The sequence below is a fragment of the Ictidomys tridecemlineatus genome, chromosome 16 (assembly GCF_052094955.1).
Source record: "Ictidomys tridecemlineatus isolate mIctTri1 chromosome 16, mIctTri1.hap1, whole genome shotgun sequence".
Classification (NCBI taxonomy): domain Eukaryota; kingdom Metazoa; phylum Chordata; class Mammalia; order Rodentia; family Sciuridae; genus Ictidomys; species Ictidomys tridecemlineatus.
In genome coordinates this window covers 21836268-21857193 of record NC_135492.1, presented here as the reverse complement: position 1 = coordinate 21857193, position 20926 = coordinate 21836268, and the positions used below count along the sequence as shown (strand labels likewise).

The window sequence follows — 20926 nt, the reverse complement described above, 5'->3', positions numbered from 1 at the left end:
TACTTATCATATGTTGGATTAAACAATTACCATCCAAGAGCACCCGATTGGAAACTGCTGCTCTCCTAGTCTGAATCCACTGAGCCTACTATCTAATAACAGTAGATGGCATCAACTCCAGGAATGAAGGAAGCCAGAATGAGTCAAGAAATGCATGTTCTTGTGTGCATTTACTTCATTTTTTAAAGGTGATTATAATTGTGTACAGACAGCAGCTTTTTTTAAAAGGAGAGTTTATCCAAAAGTTATGGAATCTATCCTGGCAATAGGATATTTACATTAAGCCTTTTATATAGGATAATATCAATGTATGAATTAAATGCATAGATACTGTTAATTACTGAAAACTATATAATGAGCAATAATTTTTTTTTAAATTAAAGTCTCTTGATCTAAGACAGTTAGAGCTCTGAACTGGGAAGCACTCCCCTAATCTCCAACTACAAATAATATGTTAGGCACAGGTGTAGATTTAACTATTTTAGTATATAAAATAAAATAGACATAGTTGAAATTTATTTTAATCACAAAACTGAATATATCTAGAGTATTCTTATTATGAGACAAATATAAAATTACTAATAAAGAATATATATGTATTTAGAACTCCATCCTCACAACTCCCTCAATTTTAATGCTCTAGCACAAATTAATTCATAATGATCACATTCCATTTTGAGAATATGGCTTCCCTGTCCTTGGGGAGTCAAAGGGTGTGGACCCCTGCATTCCATACAAGAGATATGAGAATACACTTTATAATAAATGCTTTTTCACAAAACCAAACATCAGTAGTGACACTGCCCTCAGAAAGAGAAGGAAGACCAAAAGACAAAGTATATAAGATAATGATTTCTTTTTCTATTTGATGCTGGACACAGATTCTTTCTCATTTCAGATGTCAGATAGCAAAACAGAGAGTTCCAAGAGTTGGATGTCTCATTTTGGTATATCTTTTCACAGCCTTGACTCTAAAACTTAAATATATTAAAGACAAATACCTTATTTTGTAACTTAGCCTTTGACCTAATGCCTACCTAGGCTGATATTTTTTCCTCAGTTTGTATGAGGTATTGTGACAGTTTTTGCATCAATCTGATGTATACATGTCTGCATAAGCTAAAAGCACCTCAATAATGGTCCAGACTTTACTTAGGGGAAATAGAAAACACTACCAATAGGCAACTGCTGTTTTCCACAGAATTTTCTCCAAGTATGTGACAGAATCTTGGTTTCCAATTATAAATGGTGAATGATTTATAATTGACTCTAGAGCTTATTAGATTATGATTGGGCTGCTTTATTAATTCAAGCTGGGCTTATCTGGGTTTTTCTGGTAGAAAAAGTTAGCTGATGGCTGGTGAACTTCAGAGGGTTAGCTATCATCCTCAAAAGAAGCACCTTGATTCTCTGGTTTGATAATTCCTCCACTATTGTATTCTTGTTATTTTGAACACAATAGGATTTTAAAAGTAAAATCAAAAGAAATCAAGATCTTCTGAGTGTAGGTACTATACTATTCACTTTCATCTTTACTGGTTCCTATGAGCCACAATAAATTTTAAAAAAATGCAAATAACAGTGGTGCCTGAACTTAATACAAGTGTCTCAATACAAGTGTTAATACTGTGGCTGGAGAATTCTTAAAAACATTTAAACTGAGCCTCAGCAATATTGAGAAACTAAGAAACTCAGGGAGACCCTGTCTATAATAAAATACAAAATAGGGCTGGTGATGTGGCTCAGTACCCAAGTGCCACTGACATCAATTCCTGGTACTCCACCCCCACTCCAATTAAAAAAAAGAAATAAATATTAGATAGACTTAGGAATTTAGATTCTGCATTTTAACAGGTGAAGATGAAAAACACAATACGTACTTTATAAAGGCAGAAAATAAGGAAGAAATGCTGATATCAAGCACTCTATATCATTCAACCCTATTTTATACATGAAGCTTATATAATGGTTTGAAGGAAAAAATGTGTTTGTATATCCATAGCTATTAAGCTTACCAGGTAGAATTCAGAATCAACTATGCATGACTCCAAACCCAAAGATTTTCACTAAACCACATACTACATGCAAATTTGCTAACTCTCTTAGGGTTCGGACAGAGACATACCAAAAAGAGCAGGATCTGTATCCATATTGTGTACATCACTAGTGGGGATAATATACTCAAGAGTGTACTTCTGAGCCTTCTAAAAAGAACTTGGAATAATTTTGAGTAATGACTGATGTCTCAATTAAAAAAAATCATTTATCAACAATATATTCTTAATTTCTTACCATGTGAGAAATATGAAAATGCTACAATGCATCCCACAGTCATGGCATTAAAATATTCTATGGAAATTTTAGAAAAAGAATACATCATCTGTGTCCCAAAATTGCTAAAAATGAAAATTTAAAAACCCATGAAAGTGTGTAGAAGAACACAGCACTTTTAAACAAGATACCACGGAATACACTAGAATCCCTGATGAGATTATTATCTGTGCCTTTCTATATGAGAACATAAAGCTACATGGAACTTGTGTCAATACAAAAGGATTTCAAATAGACATAATTGGGAAATGCATTCCATGATTATGATATATATGCATTGATAGAGCACTATTTTAAATTTAATTGCAAAAATTATTTTAAATATAACAAGAGAAATCCATATATGAGTTAGAGTAAAAAAAATATAAATGAATAGAAACCCAAAAATAATTTAAATAAAAATCAATTCTAAGAGAAACCTGAGGTACGTAAACCCCCCTCTGTCACAAGAGTAATCCCTGGTATACAGATAAAAATTCAGTTCCAGCTATTAACTAAAGAGGCGACATTTATCCTAAAGTTTTCTGATTATTAACACTTCTGTGAGAATGATTTTCAATAATGAAAGTTAACAATATTTCATCTTTATAAAATACAAAAACTAACAAAACATGATGGCACATATCTAAAATCCTAGTGGCTCAAGAGGTAGAGGTAGAAAAATAATAAATTCAAAGTTAGCATCAGCAACTTAGTGAGGCTCTAAGCAACTTTGAGGGGTTCTGTCTCTAAATAAATATGAAAAGGTATGGAGATGTGGATTAGTGGTGAAGTGCCTCTGACTCAATCCAAGGTAAAAAAAAAAAAAGTGTTGTTTATTTTTTCTAAAAATGTTGTGCTTCATTTTTTTCTACTAGTTGTTCTTGTTAATGATACATAAAATTAAGTAAAAATGTTCTGTCATTACATATTATATCTTACTAACATTGACATATCCTATTACCTTAATCATTATAATTATTTGAATATTCAGGGAGTATATATACAAATAAGATTGAACAACACAACAATGGAAGAAAACTAGAAGTCTATAAGTAAACTCCATACCTCTGGTCAATTTAATTTTGACAATTGTGTCAGAAAAATTAAATGGAGAATAAGTAGTCTCTTCTTTAATGTAAATTGAAATAAATGCATGTTTATGATTTAAGTAATGTTATTAGATTTTACATGAAATTATGTACAATATTTAACAAAAATGTGTTTTAATTCTAGAATACAAGAATTAAAACTAAAAAATTAAGAAAAAAAAACAATTACATATTTATAAATCAGATTCAGCTGTGGAGTCTTCATTATGCTTCCAAAGTAAAAATAAAAAATAAGAAATTGGACTTGAAAAAACTTCTGTACAAAAAATAACCTCACCGTGAAAGTGAAGACATAATTATAAAGTTTTCCTTTTTGTTTGCTAAGAACTATCTTTTCCAAGTTTTTAGCCTTGGCTAGAGGGCAGTCATTCCTCCTTATTGAGAGGATGATTGAGCCCAGAGCCCAAATAATTACCTTTTAGACTCTCATACTCCAGTGCCAAAATGCACCCTTCATAATTACCCAACAATAAGGGACTAAACCATTGAAAAAAAATGTTATACATCCCAGAGACCCCCAAATTTTTAAGCTGTTAAGTCAATAAAAATTCCTAAAATCTAGATGACTTCATAGTACATAGTATATAGTACAGAGTACATAGAACTGCTACCACAGTTCTAATATGTCTTTGTTATACCTTTGAGTGAACAACTATGTGTTTATTTTTGACATTATTCTTTTGTTCCTTTTGCCTATCCAAAGCAACTGTTTTATATTATGTAAAAAAAAATTATAAATATTTGCAAAAATACCCTAAAACAAAAAACAATATGGAAAAGAAAAAAATGTAAATATGCAGAATATTGAAAATTCCATGCCTCTCTGATACAAAAGTAAAATTACATTGATGGTTTCTTGGTAAAATAAAGAAGTACTAGATGAAGAAGCATTTATTTCTGAAATATACCAAAAGTAACTGGAAATTATTGAGACTGTCATTCATATAGGAATATTTATAACTGAACTATTCATAAGAACCAATATGTAAAATCAATTCAAGGTAAATAGATAAATGGAAACATGTAAATCCTCACAGTAGACTGTTACTCAGGAATATTATACTCGAGTTGCTAGAAATTGAACTCTGGGCCTCACACAGGCTAGGAAAGCACTCTACCTCTGAGTTATTATCCCAGCCATATTGAGCAAATATGATTCATGAGAGCACTAAATGTTACAATGACTGTGTACATGGAAACCTTTAGGTAATTGAAAGTAAACAGAGAAACTGTAATGTGATTTACAATTAATATTATATTTAATTTTTTGCACAAGTAAATTCATGAATCCAAAACACATATAAGTCATTACCTAGAGCTATGTGAAAAATACAAAAAGGAAAAACTCCTAGTGGGCACTACTTTCTTTTCATCTAAAATAGTTTCTGAAACTAAATTCTGGGGATGGTAAACATGTGAATATACTAAATGATAAAGAATTACACCCTGAAAATATTTATAAAGTTAATTTTAAGTTCACATGTGCTTTCTAGGAATGAAAAGATAAATAATTTATGGAATTCATAAAGCAGCCAAAATTAAAGCCTGTAAAATGGGGAAATAAAATTGTAACTTATTACTGTTAAAAAAAACCACTGAGTTTTCATTATGAGATCCACTTACATTTATGTGAATATACTGTGACTTTTAAAATTTTCATTTTTACTTTATAATTTGTAATAAGTATATAAGAAAACTATGTCTATACATCAACCACTATTGTAAAGTCGTCAGTTTTTAATATTCTTATATGAATTAATATTCATTTTTGTGAGTGTGTGTGTGCATGCACCAATGGAGATCAAACCCAAGATTTTGCACAAGCATGGCAGGTGTTTGACTGTTTTGCCACAACCCATGTAAAATATATATTTTTAATCTTGGTTGTCTCTGTCTCTGTCTGTCTGTCTCTCTCTCTCTCTCCCCCTTTCTTTCTGTCTTTCTTTGTCTCTCTCTTAGCCCGTCACTCTCTATCTTTCTCTCATTCTCTCTGTTTTGTATATTTGATCACAGATGGCACCCTGGGGTCATTTACCACTGAACTACATCCCTAGTCCTTTTGATTTTTTTGGCAGAGAGTTTTTCTAAGTGTATTAGGCTGGCCTCTAATTTATAATCCTCCTGCCTCAGCCCTCAGTCCTGGGATTACAGGCGTGTCTCACTATATCTATTTTCACTTATTGAAAATATATCTAATGCCAATTTTCAACTGTATTATATATATTTCTTATTGCAAAAGTAAACATTTATTATGTTCTAATTAACATTCTGCTAATACTCTGTTGATTGTTGTTGCTGTTTTATGAGAGAGTAAAAATTTCACATGATTAACAAGTATCTTCTAATACTTCACATATATGCTTTCTTGTATTGCCTATTTATTTTATGTTGAATATAAACTTGATCTCCCTGCTGATTAGTGTGCTCAGTCTCACACAATCCTCAGTTCTCTGGGCTCCTCAGCCTCCTCACTCATGCTTTTGTTCTAGTTCAGTGTTAGCAGTCTCTCTTATCTATGCTCTTGCATATGTCATGTGTCTTACTCTAACATAGAAGGAACAAGTCTGCATTAAAACAAACAAAAATCATCCATAATTCATAGCCATGTTTTCAGACAGAAGAAACTATGCATAGGGACAGTCAGATTTATGAAAAAGGAGTCACAAGGCATTTACTAAAAGACAAAATGAAACCTGAGAAATAAGATCCTGAGCATAAAGTTTCTTGACATGTTATTTACACATAAGTTATATGAGTAATTCACAAAGATGCAAATTACACAATTTATCATACATTGGTAAAACTGGCCATTTTGGAGGCTGAGGTCAGAGGATTACAAATACAAAGCAAACTAAGCAAGGTCATTCTATTTCCAATTGTCTTCTCTTAAAATCTAATAACTTTAGGGGGCAGTGGAACACTACTGTAATCACAGAAATGTTGAAGGTTGAGTCAGGAGGATTGCAAGTTGGAGTCCAACTTCAACAACTTAGTGAGATCCTATGCAACACAGAGAGATCATATCTTAAAATTGAAAATTCTCAGGCTGTGACTCATTGGTAAAGTGTCAATGGGGTCAATCACCAAAACCCTTAAAATGACTAATATCTGAAATATACTAAAAATTAATTATCTAATAGTTCTTTAAATTACAAAATTAGCACTTAGGTGAAACAAATATGGCCTAAAAGTTTTTTAGCCTCTACTTTAATTTGTATTTGAAGGAGATAACTAACAGTTGCAAATCAAAGGAACATGATATATATTGTAAATAACTGATGAACTGTAATCTCCTGAGACCAGGACATATACATTACTTTTAGTTCATTATTCAGTTTCATAAAGCTTAATTATAATAGTATGGGTTTAATAACCAGTTTTATTAACAAATATTAATTTAGTAATAAAATAAAAAATAAATGTGAAGTAAGTATCTTGTTGTAGATGGACTTTTAATTTTTATTTACTTATGTATATGTGATGCTTAGAATTGAACCCAGTACCTCAAACTTGCTCAGCAAGCACCAGGCATGACAGTGTACATCTATAATTTAATAAGTTGTGATGGTGAGGCCAACCAAATAAGTACAAGATTCCTCGTTACGATGGTGAACTTCTGTAATACCAGTAGCTCAGAAGGAAAAAGCAAGTAATTCTCAAGGTTAAAAGCAACCTCAGAAATTTAACTAAAAAAAAGTTTTTGAAGTAACTCAGTGGTTAAGTTCCTCTGGGTTTAATTCCTGATACTAATGAAAGTACAAACCTAACTGGGCAACGTAGGCAGAGATGATTTTGCTCAATTATAAAGCACTGCTAGATTTTATCCCTAGTACAAAGAAGAACAAAAATAAGAAGAATAAAATAAAGAGCCACACATTTACTTAAGTCAATTCCACAGTAAAATTTAAAAATAAATAATTAATTAATCAGTGCCTTTTGAGGACTGATTTCCATTGGTGAATAACTAATGTGGCACTAAGTACATGCTAGACTAGAAGATACACATCCTGAAATATTTGGTTGCACTCTGAAAAAAAAAGTTCAAATTAGTAGAATTAAACAAGGATTTTTGTACCAAGCCAAATGTATGTGTATGGGTGATGAAAAAAAATGTTAAACACTTCAGTCTGAAGACACTCTCTATTTATTTACATGTTTTTTTTAGAAACCTCAAAATATGTGTCAAACAATATAAAGAAGAATACTAAGAATGCTTACCACATAGTGAAAGGTTTTTTTGTTTTTGTTTTTAGTTTTGAGTGTAGGGTTTTTGAGGAACTAGGGACATATATTCTAAATATGCAGTTTTATATGTTGCTTTTAATATCCATTAAGAAATTAGAAGATGTTTATTTCTATTGCCTTTTATACTTTTGTTTGTACCTTTACTTGTCTATTTTCTTAAGCTACTTTTCTGGACCAGCAATTATAAATAGTTGGATTTTTTTTCCTGTTCACTAGTTCTGCTGGGCTAACTTTTCATGAATATCTTCATGCTGTCATGCTAAAGGTCTCCCAAAATATCATATTTTAATGAATGTACACTGAGTAAATTATGAGCTGTTTTTAATGGACATATTGTGGTAACATATTAATTACTAAAACAACTCACAATCACCTATGAAGTAGTCACACTACTATTTTCTTTATAGGCTTATCAGATGTGATGATAACCTGAATAAATACAATTAAATACTGATTTTTTGAATGAAACTAAATTTTGTCATTGGCATACTCATCATAAAATGAAAAGTTTGAGTACAAACAGTAAAAAGTATGTCTGAAACTAGCTACATTATGGTCATATAAGATTAAAGAAATATGAGCTTATTCATTTTTAGTTACTACATAACTACAAAAATAGTAAATGTTGTAAAACACTGCCAATAACATGACATTAATATGATATATATATTTAATTTAGTAAGTACAACAGAATAATTAGAGAGAAACATTACCCCCCCAAAAAAAATTGCTACCACAATAATAGTTGCATAATGAATGGAAATATATTTCTGTAAGTGCAACATAGTTGTATTTGCAAGTTTAAAATGACATCAAATTAAGACGTGCAGGATCTAGCTGGGTAAGGTGGCTTAAGCCTAGAATCCCAGTAGCTCTGGAGACTGAGGATGGAGGATTTCAACTTCAAAGCTATCCTCAGCAGCAAGGCACTAAGCAAATCTGTGAAGCCCTGCCACTGTATCAAATACAAAAAAGGTCTGGGTATGAGGCTCAGTACTCCAGTAGCCCTGAGTTTAGTTTCTAATTATCCCCACCACCAATCAGAGACTTTGATGGGAAACTTTGAAGAAACCAATATCAATGAGGTAGAAAAGTAGAGAATGGGACCATAAAATTGATCAAACTACATTCACTTGATGAAACAAATGATAGGAAACTAGCCAACAAATTGACCAAGTTTAAATTGAGTAAGTTAAAAAGCTGAAAATAAAACAGCCAATCACCAAAATATAAAACTAGAATGATCAGAGTATATATATATATATATATATATATATATATATATATATATATATATATATATATATATATATAACAGTAGAAAACCTCCTTTTGTGAAAATCATTTTTTAGTTCCAAATAATAAAATGTATCCCTATAAGATTCATAAGAAAATAAAAGTTAAGGCAGAAGTTATCAGAAGTAACTAAAATCAAAGAGAACATGTGAGTATCTAATACGAAGAGAATGGTTTAGCAAAGAATAACAATAAGTTACATCACAAAGAAACAGGTCTTCTCTCCCCCTCTGTGTGTGTGTGTGTGTGTGTGTGTGTGTGTGTGTGTGTGTGCTAGGGATTGAACCCAGGGCCTTATGCATGCAAGGCAAGCACTCTGCCTACTGAGCTATATCCTCAGCACTGGAAACTAGTACTGAAAAATGAATCACAAATAAACTTACATACTATTCAGAAATTTAATGTTGCTTTATCAACCTGCTTCTTACACTCAGAAAAGGCAGGGAAGTTTCAATCATATTTTATAGCAACTTTGTTCAATGTTCTCTTAATTCCTACTTAATTCTGATCATATTATCATGATGAAAATTTGAATACATAGATTTGATTTTCAGTAATTTCTGATTTTTAATATGGCTAAGAAAATTAAGTCACTTACTGGAATGAAATAACCAGAAATTATTACTTACAATTATGGATTATTTAAATACAAGACTTTCACAGTGTTAATGACTGTGAGTATATAAATTTTTATCAAATTGATGAAATAGCCATACTTTCTATAAAAGTCTAAGAGAAAATTATTCCTTGCATTTTCTCAAATCTTATAGCTTCTAGTGTTCTTTAGCTTGTGACCACAAATACTTCTCTTCTGAGTTGGTGGATTACAGTAGATAGATAAGCCTTCTCACAGGGAAGATGATAGTTAAACAGCAGGGAACTACCCTCAATTCCCACAGGGTCTGAGAACCATATTATATGATATGGAAAACCCTCGTATAGACTGACTATTCCAAACATTGTGTGCAAAGATATAAAAAAGTCAGTTCATTGAACAAAATGAGTGAAGTGGGTTTGTGCCTCTGAAGATGAGAATAAGTTGTAAAAAAAAGCAGCAAAAGCGAGTTCAGGACTGGGCATTATAAGACTTAGCTTACAAAATCCTGAAAACAAAAGAAAACAAAAATTCAGAAAGCACTTTACCCACCTAAGCTTATTTGAGAGAATCAAATTCAGATGAAAAGCAGAGGAAAGAGGCATACCCAAAGGGATATAACAGTATCTATTTTTATTAAATTTTTATTATTATTTCCCACAATTATAGAGTTCTGAATCACCTCAATTACTACTTTCTTCATCTTTTAAGTGTTATCATTACCTTGTACATACAACTCATGCTGTTATCACTACCTTGTACATACAACTCATGTACACTGAATTTACCCTTGCATTTATGAGCTTATCATTTATCTTTTTCTCTGTATAACTGTATGTGTATATTTTTATCTAACATTTCCAGGATTCTGCCATTAAAATTTCTTTGATACCACCTCCATGAAATGCATTTTTGTCACTTCAGTTCAGTACATCTAAATGTACTATTCCATGTAGTTGGGAAAGATGGGGCTATTGCAAGGTCTTTCTTATTTTACTAATTATCTGCTAGAATTAAAGATCAATCTTGGTGTCTCCAGAGGATTTAATTCTCATTCACATTTCTTATATATAGTGTTTTATTTTGTATGCAAGCAGCAATAACTGTATTTAAAAGGTGAATAAAAGATTCTAATATGGACATGGTGCTTTAGAGGTCCCCAAATCCCTAGGGTGGTGTTCTGACACCACCTTACCACTGAAGCATCTTGATTGCATTCCACCTTGGACACTGGTACTATGCTTCCACTGAAAGTGATTCATTAGTTATGAATATTGTTCTTTTTCTGCTCTCAATACTCTTGGAAATGTTGGGATTCTTGATAGGTTTAGAATCATAATTTTCAACACACTTATCATAGACCCATTTGATAACAAGAGACCACACATATCTAAGAAGAAGAAAGAAGAGGAAGAAGACCATTTATCAATCCTAAAAAGGTAACAGAATAAATTCTGGGAATAAAATAGTAGTCATCTAATAAATTTGTTTCAAAAAATATTTTAGATGGTAATATATTACTGCATTAGAAAAGAGTGAAGTAAATGCAATTTCAATTATTAGAGTTGTGACTGATTATTTTAAAGAGAGTATCAAAAGCTGTGTGCAGTTGTGCATGCCTGTAATTCTGGAGTCTTCTGAGGTTGTGGTGAAAGATCACTAGTTCAAAGCCAGCCATCCTCAGCAACTTAGTGAGTCTCTAAGAAACTCCACAAAACCCCTTTTCTATATAAAATATTTTATAAAGGGCTGAGGATGTTTCTTAGAAGAAAAGCATTCCTGGGTTCAATCTGTAGTATGAAAGAGAGAGAGAGAGAGATGTGGGGGTAATCAGTGAAACTTTCAGTGTCAAAGATTTAAACAATTTAAAAACAATAGTGGGTTTGTTGATGAAAACTCATCTATATTTATTAAATGCTACATTCAAAAATTAGTATGTTCTCAAACATATACAAGTGAGAGAGGAGTCCTATTTTAAGGTGTAAATAGGAACAAAGAAAATATTTGATACAGCTTTTAATTGACCCAGATGCCCACTTTAGTTTGTGATTGGAATCATGCTCAGGAGATAGATCCTTAAGCTGTTTAAAATAATGTGTTTTTATCAAGTATTTATAAAACAAGATTAAGATCTAATATTAATCAGGCTTGGCAAGGGGGAAATTGTTCAAATAATAAGTATATACCTAAACACATAAACCAATATTAGAGAAGTTAACATTCGGGATATTTATGCCATTATATAATCACTAGTAATATAAAAACAATGACAAGAAAAAGTGAATAAATAAAGAAAAAATAATTTAATGAATGAATGAATAATTTAAAAGTAAAAAGATGTAATGTGACTGCAATTGTAAAGAGAGCTTGTAGCCTTGAAAAAGTGTAAAGGTACTTCGATATGGTGTTCTACTACTTGCTGAGACATACCTAATGAATTGTAAATTCCACTTATAGATGGGAAGAGTTAAAAACAGAACCCACTCAACTGGCTCTCTCACTTGGGAATAGTGCAAGAGTTACCTTTTTGTTTCTTCCCAAATTTTATTTCTGCTTCCAAGAACACTACCCCTCTAACCTCATGATGCCATTGTAGACTTGTTGCATCTGAACCCTTCTGCTGCTCAAGTTTTTTTTTCATTATCTTTTCCTTCCAACCCCCATATATTCCACAATTTTAATGTGTTTATTTTCAGTTGTAGTTGGACACAATATCTTTATTTTATTTATTTATTTTTATGTGGTGCTGATGATCAAACACAGGGCCTCTTATGTACTAGGTCAGAAATCTGGAGCTAAGCCCAGCCCCTCCACTAATACTTAAAAAAAAAAAAAAACCAATGTCACCTACATACTTAGCATCCACCAGTCTTACATTCTGATCCATCCATTTCCTGCTTTTTGCATAAATAATTTTGAGATTTTTTCATTCAGACATCAATAGTCCAGAGTGCTAAGAATTGGGGGTAAATTTTACAGAATATTAGAGGTCAATTACAGAACATTAGAACTTTATATAGTGGGAAGCACCTAAAGCTGAGGATAAAAAGAAAATCTACAGACTTCACTAGTTAAAAGGTCTAAAATTCAGGAAAATGTATAATTTTGAAATGACAATTTCATAAAAAGGAGAGTAAAGGGCAGAACATACTAAGCAAAAGCAAAATTTTCTCACCACAAAAAAATGTACATCTGCATAGAGTGTCATGTATGGGTGTTTCTATAAGACAAATTAAATTGAAAGAGATATGATTAATTTGAGATGTAGCAATAAAATATTAATTGTATATAATAGTAATATATATGTACCTGTACCAAATATGCCTCATTTAATAATAAGTATACATTGCAAGAAATGAACTTTATTTTTTTTAACTTTTTTAAAAAATTTATCTTATTTATTTTTTATATGTCATAGTGAATACTGACATCTAGAATTTTGTATTGCCAAATGTTCAGGCTACATATTATATTTACTTGAAGTACATCACTGAACAACAGATGAATTTTAACACACATTGTTGTACAATATGAACTTATAGAAATAATTACGTACCTTATAATAATATGAATAAATAGATGTAAGTAACAGAGAACCTTTATTAAGAAAAAGAAAATGAAACAAAACAAACAACAAGAAACTTGAAATTTAGAGAAAGTTTGAAGTGCTTTGCACAAATAGAAATATGACATTCTTTCCAAAAAGTCATTGGGTCAAGAAATTATTTTTGGGGAAAACTATATTATACACTTTCTTAATACCAGAAGAAACTCATTTTCAGAAGTATTATATACTTCAATATAAAAATGAAATAGAGCTGTGGATGGTATTACACAAATAATCTCAATGACTTGAGAGGTAGAGGCTGAAGAACCAAAATTTCAAAGAAAGCCTTGTCAACACAGGAAGGTCATGACCACCATGAGGAAGTTTCTGTCTCAAAATAAAATATTGAATAACCGGGGTATATGGCTGTGACTTAAAGGTATACCACCCCTAGATTCAATAACCCATCTATATCTGTCAAAAGTTACTATGACAAGGAATTTATGATAGATGTGGTGGCACATGCCTCCAATTCAAAACTCTGAAGACTGAGGTAGGAGGATTGTGAGTTAAATGCCAGCCACAATAAAAAGAGTCACTAAAAAGCTCAGTGAGACCCTGTCACTACATAATATATAAAATAATCCTGGGAATGTGATTCATTTGTCAGTTGTCCCTGCATTCAATCCCCAGCATGAATAAAAGTGACTTATATTGAAAATGTCATAGTACTTGCCTCTAATGTCATCTATTCGGAAGACTAAGGCAGAAAGGTTAAAATTTCAAGGTTAGCTTGGCCACTTGCCAACAACCTGTCTCTATATAAGACTTTTAAAAAATGCCTGGGGATGTTGATGAGTGTAATGGCAACTTTGGTTTAAATCTCAAGAATCACAAAACAGAGCAGTTATTTATTTTCAGAAAGTTACATAAATATGTTAAAAAAATATAAATTGAGCAACATTAAGAAATAAACTTTTTTTTATTAAGTGGTACAATGATGGGCTGAAGTTCTGGATCAGTAGCAGATCACTCACCTGGCAAATGTGAGGCCCTTGGTTCCATCCTCAACACCACATAGCAATAAATAAATAACATAAGGGTATTATGTCCAGCCACAACTAAATAATAACATAATTTTAAGAAAAGGTATAAAGAGAAGTGAGAGAACTTATGAGCTCACATAAAAGTTAAGAATATTTAATAAAAAAGAAAATGACACTTATGGTAGGAGAAATGTTCAAAAATTAAAACCTCTTAACACCTTAACAAATTATAAAAATGCAAGTGAACATCTGATGCCAAAAAAAAATTACACAGTATTGATGAGGACAAGAAACAATTTCTCTTGAATTAGAGAAAGAATATAAATTGCTATTATTTTTCATGTAAAGTGTTTATTTAATATATATGATATTCCTCAAACAGTAGCAAAGCCTATATAAAATACTGTGTTTCTGATCCTGATAATATGTAGTTATATGATAGCATAAGGCTACAGATATGTTTGTCCATGCTGTTGAAACCAGAAAAAATAGGTGAAAAGAGGAGGTATATTCAAAATAAAATAAATGCTGTAGATTGAAAAAATTGCTTTCTTGGGATCAGATACATTTTTAGTTTCACTTAAGTGGCTCCTGTTTTCTCCAAATTGTCTCAAAATAAAACATAAAAAGGACTGGGGATGTGGCTCTGTGGTTAGAACTCCTGGATTTATCTCCCAGTGCCAAACAAACTAAGGTGTACAATTTCTGAAATATTATAATTATGCCAGTATACATATACATGTAAAAATATTAGTGAAAATTTAAAAATTAATAAATATATTTTTTTAAAAAAGTGTTAAGGTTCTTCCAAAGCTCAAGATAAAAATGACATATAATTCACTAATAATAATTTTGGGTAGCAAAGCAAGGCTGCACATGCCCATGCTCCAGTGGCTCAGGAGTATAAGAAGGGAGAATCTCAAGATTCAAGACCAGTCTCAGCAATTTGGCAAGGTTGTAACCAAATGGGTGAGATGCTGTCTCAAAAAAGGGGTACAGGTTGGTGTATGGCACAGTGAAAAAGTGCCCATGGGTTAATCTATAGTGACTCAAAAATAAAAATAATAATGATAAATCTGGCTAAAAAGTGCCATACAATCTAGTAATAATATTTCTAAATGAATTGGAAAACTTTTCCCAAATAAATAACAGCAATTCCATTTTTATTGTAGCTTTATTCATAGTATCTAATAAAAAAAATGAAATGCCAGTCAGGCATGGTGGGAAATGCCTCTAATCCCAGGGGCTTGGGAGTTTGAGGCAGAGGATGGAGAGTTCAAAGCAGCCTCAGCAATGGTAATGTACTAAGCAACTCTTTCCAAAGAAAATGTAAAATAGGGCTGGGGATGAGCCTATGTCGTGGAGTGCCTCTGAGTTTAATTCCTGGTATGCACCTCTTCAAAAAACATCCTTTTAGATGAAAAAAATATCAAAAGATTTCTTCCAGCTTCACAGCATTGAACTACTCCCCTTAGATGCTACACACTTACAGTTCAAACTGATCTCTAGAAGATAAGACTCAGATAATGATATTTTCTAAATAGGGTTAGAGACATTGATAACAGTGGACACCTTATGTCAGACTGTTCTAAAACTAAGGACTGGGCAAATATGGGACATTGGAATGAGAACACAACACACAGTTAAGTTCTTCAAAGGGGAATCTTAACTCAGACACTGTGATATCTGAAACCACAGTTGGAGATAAAATTAGATTCTTTGCTTCACTGATTTCTGGGTTATTAATTCAATCCAAACAGATATTGAAAAAGTATTAAGGCTACTGGTTAATGTCTATGTAAAACAGGTTATTAAAAATGTACAAAATTAGGGCTGGAGTTTCAGCTCAGTAAAAGAATGCTTGCCTAGCATGGGTGAGGCACTGGGTTCATCCTCAGATCCACATATCAGTAAGTAAAATAAAAGTCCCTTGATAACTATTTTTTTAATGTACCAGGTTTCTCACATGGCTTTTTATGTTCAGATTCACTATGTACTCTAGTCTTTATGATTAAACTTCCTTATAGTTTAAATCAAGTCCAGTCCCATCTTTATTTTCCTCCACACTAGGACAAAGATGTTTCCTGGAAATGTTTGGAATGCTTCTACAGGTCATTTTAATAAAGTGGTCTTACATATATTGAGGGAAAAACATCAACTAAGGTCCCATTACATTTTTAAAAAGTCTTTAATTGGGACCGTGAGGATGGCCTTAGCCCTGAGCTTAAACAACTCCATTTTAAAAACTCCAGTTTTAAACATGCAGTGGCACCAGGCACACACACAGAATACTCCAGTATGGCCTAAAAAAAGTTACTTCCCCTTAACTTTATAAACAGAGTGAAATATCTGGCAGGCTACACTTGCCTGATAAGAGAGAAAGACAAGAAAATCAGAGTGGAGACCACAAGACCAGAAGTTTCTGACCCCAGGATAAATGATGTCATGGAGAAATCCCATGATAGCTAATAAGAATTGAAAGAGAGGTTAAAAGCCCCCAAATTTAGTATAAATAATAGAGCTAATGAGTGGGGATTTAGCCAGCAGAAACTAGCATGCACTCAAGCTGAAGAGCCTGAAGAGGACCTGACATCCCATCACTTCTCATTGTTCTTCTGATCCTCTGCATGAATTTCTCATCTCTCAAACTCTACCACTTCATCTGAACTTTGGTGAAAGCCACAACTTCTCCATAGGTTCTCTCCTCAACCTGTTGTCCACTCTAAGCCAGGAGAAGCCTGCCTTGGTTCTGGACCTGGTCACCATCGTCTGAGTGAGTGTGCATCTGCTGGACTAAAAGCCTAAGGCTTAAAACTTTTGATCTGACATTTAAACTTAGCACACAGAGGAAATGTCTGTCAATAGCCTGTCTTGATTAGGTGAGTTTTTCAGTGTTTAGAATTAATCTAGGATTGTTAGCAGTAAATTAATCAACCTATTTTTTTGCTGTGAATGGATTGTTTATTGCAGTGCCTAGCATGCAGGATTGTTATTTTCTTGAGTAAGAACCTATAGAGTGCAATTTGAGTGAATAAAGCATTGAAAGGGCAGAAGCATGGGGACACATTTTATTTCTCTCCTTGACTGCATATGTCACAATTTTGAACCCTGGAAACTGGGACACATGGACTACATTATTTTATTTAGAAAAAAAGTCATTATTTTTAATGTCATCTAATTTTCCCTGCTTTTTTCTTATGTGAAAGGCTCATAAAGATAAATCAAAATCTTTTAAAACTGCCCTCCAGTTCTTAGAGAAAATATTACAAATAAGGCATCCCTTTAAAACAAAACATGGAAAAAAATAATTATGTTGAAACTGAAGTTTTGAGATAAAACTAAATTTCTCATTTAACCAATTTTCTCTGGGATCTTGTCTCACAAGTTTTGAAGAATCAAATCTATGGACACGCAGGGGAGGTAATAGTAAAATAATAGGATTTATTTTAGCAAGAAGAAATATAACTCCCACAATGTGGTAGAGGGCATGAAAGCAGAAGAACCCCCCCCCCCCGTTTTTTTTCTTTTTGGTGTCAGCTTCAAAGTTTATTTCTGGTTTTTGGCAGACCATGGGGAAAAATATATTTTACATAAGTATTGAAAAAGGCATTCTTATTACCAACTGGGTTCTTGATTGTCCTTTCTGTAACCCATCCTTCTTCCAGTGACTTCCAACTGGCTGCACCCCAAGGACAAAGAATTTGGTTGGATGTATTCCCACAAGTGAGTCTCAAGTGATTTTTAATTTGAATAGGCCTTAATGGTGCTCATTAACATATCTATCCATTATCCTCCAGGTGTGGTTAAATAAGATGTCCATTATGCCGCTGCCTGGTCATTTTACTATCTATTTTATTTTATTTTTTTCTCAATCAAGGTGAGCAGGGAACCCTGCCTTTGAGAATGTGAAGAGAGCTGGAAATTTGAGATTTAATCTCAGACCTATAAATAGCTAAACTATCAGATAGCCATTCTGGATTTTAGATACTTCTTAGTCTGCATATAGAAAGCTCAGGAGGCATGAGGATGTTGAGTTCAAAACCAGCTTGAGCAACTTAGTGAGGTTCTAAGAAACTCAGTGAGTCCCTATCTCTGCATAAAAATATAAAAAGAGGTTGAGAATGTGGGTCAGTAGATAAACATCCCTGGGAATAATTTCTGGTCCAAAATAAACAAACATATAAACAACAACAATAAACAGGAGCAATAAGAACAGGGGTCCTGAAAAACACCACAGCTTCTCTCACACAGGAACACAATGGATGAAGTTGGGGTCCTCTTCTGATGATTATCCCAGACTTCACCACACAATCTAGGGACATGCTGAGCTAATGCCACACAGATGCCCACATAGAAATTCATGAAGGCCCTGAAAACACCATTCAATTATGGAACAAAACACTTGAGGTCTCAAATACAGATCTATGCTTCACTAGACTTGTCAGAGATAACTGAAGCCTGAGCTGCCAAGAGAGACCCTCTAGCCACCAGACTCTGGTGACAATTATGAGGAGTTTCCAGCCATCATTGCAAATCCCACTGGCTTCATAAAGCCTCCCTACCCAGTCTCAAAATAAGAACACACACTTACCATTTCCTGGCTTTCAAGATGCTTAGTGTTCCCCATATATATATATATATTTTTCAGCTCCAGTGTAGCACAGAAACCTGGAAGCAGAGAAATGGATTCAATGAATAGCAGGCTCCAAAAACAAAAGGAATAAAAAACCGGTGGGCTGAAGGGGGAATGGCAGGATGGAGTAGACAAGGACACATTTACAATCTTATAGCTCCCTGTAGGGAGGGGAAATTCCTGAGACAGGTTACCTTGGTAACAGGTTGAAGCGGGGCAGTTTCTAGATAATATCCCTCAGGGGACAGTCTCCAACTTCCCAGATTCACTCAAAATTGGCCTCCTAGATTCATCCTGACTCAATTTACCTATCTACACTGACTGCCTAATTCAGTAGGCCTACTGTTTGAGTAATAGTAAATTTCATCCAGATCACAATCAAATAAGGACTCAAAGACAGGTTTTTGTCTGCTGTTTTATTTCTCAAACACTGGGGATCTACCGCATGCAGGGGTGCATGCCTATAATCCAAGCAACTGGAGAGGCTGAGGCAAGAGGACAGTGAGTTCAAAGCCAGCCTCAGCAATGGTGAGGCACTAAGAACCTCACTGAGATTATGTGTTTAAATAAAATAGAAATGGGGCTGTGAATGTGGTCTCAGTGGTAATGTGCCCCTGAGTTCAATTGCCAGTAGAAAAAAAAAAATACTGGAGATCAGACCCATGGGTATTATTCACTACAGCATCCCAGGACCACAGATGAATGGATTGATGAATTGATAGAAACATACACAGAGTCCTGGGGAAGAGTCACAAATTCTCCTCTGATGGCTTTTCAAGTAACTGATATTACAATATTAGAGGACTGCTCCACAGCCTTGGAATCTTTTTATTTTATTTACTTTTATTTTTATTTTTTTGCTGTGAATTGCATTAAGTGCCTCAGGATAAAATTATTTCATGACAGAGTTTCATCCCAATATTTAGATCTAGTACAGACAGAAGTGCATTTATATAAAAATTAAATATCACAATTACTTTAAATTTTTATTTAATATTTCTGTTCTCTGGCCTTATGAGAAAAGAGCTTGAGACTTCAACTCATAAGTAATTCCCTGAGGCAGCACTGTCCCTACTCCCCTACAAAATCTGGGGCAAAAATAAAATTTTAAAGTTTCTAGCTTAATAAAAATAAACAAGAGGTGAATGGTGCCAGGTCTCTAGATCTCTCAGTATTCCAGAACCTAGAGTATAAGGAATTAAAAAATAAAGTATTTGCAATTTTGCCTTGAGCATAATAATAAATTATGATGTCTGTTTTTTCTTTGGTATGGGGTACTATGAGAATATTAGCACAAATCACAGGCATTATGTCTATATATATATATATATATATATATATATATTTTTATAATTCAATATAGCCCATCAACAGAGTCAACCTCAAATTTAAATGAAGAAAATTTTAATTATTATTGCCAGGGTCCAGCCCTAGCAGGAATCCAGGGGTCCTGAGTATGAATGACATTGGATACTGAAGGATATGTGGTCTCAGCAAAAAAAGAGGAGACAGGATAACAGGTTGCAAATTACAAGCAGCCTTCAGAAGGATCTGATGCCCATAGAGGGGTGTTTATTTTTTTACCCTTTTTAAAGGTATTTATTCATGTGGTTAAAATAGCATCAAAGCCCAAAACTTTTTTCATTTACATAATTTTCAAAAGTTGCAATCTTTTCTGACATATATTAACTTCATAAGATATTGAACAAATTGTTTAAAATATGTTTCTGTAACCTTTGCCAATCATGATTAAGCTTTTACATTTTCACTTCAATCACTAAGTACTAGACTATGCAACTTGACTACCTGTATCATGACCTATTAACTTTTAACTTTAAAGCACACATATGATTATTGGTAAGCTTTTTTGCTTCTAAACTAAAGTCCTAATAATACACACTTAAAACAGTGAAAGCCTATTACTTAAAAGCCTACTCCTCTGAACTGACTCTAAAATATACCTATATAAAATTTTACATTATTCTGTTTTTCCAAAGTAATTTTCTTTTTTCACATGACCCATTTAACTGATTTTTAAAGAGTTTCTTTGATCCTTCATCAAATTATGAATTCTAATGTCTTTATAATTTTTAATTAAAGAGCAGGCTCTGCATTTCAACTCATTTGCTATTAGTATTGACT

At 32.9% G+C, this 20926-nt stretch overlaps 1 protein-coding gene across 1 annotated transcript in view; it reads right to left on the bottom strand.

The window, feature by feature from the left end:
• The window catches only part of LOC144371495 (uncharacterized), a 47902-nt gene extending 29120 nt beyond the window's left edge, over window positions 1–18782 (bottom strand). Inside the window, 1 exon segment of the mRNA XM_078033801.1 lies at window positions 18743–18782. Within this exon segment, the coding sequence (XP_077889927.1) occupies window positions 18743–18778 (36 nt within the window). The 5' untranslated portion in view covers window positions 18779–18782.
• Window positions 18783–20926: the final 2144 nt, after the last annotated feature.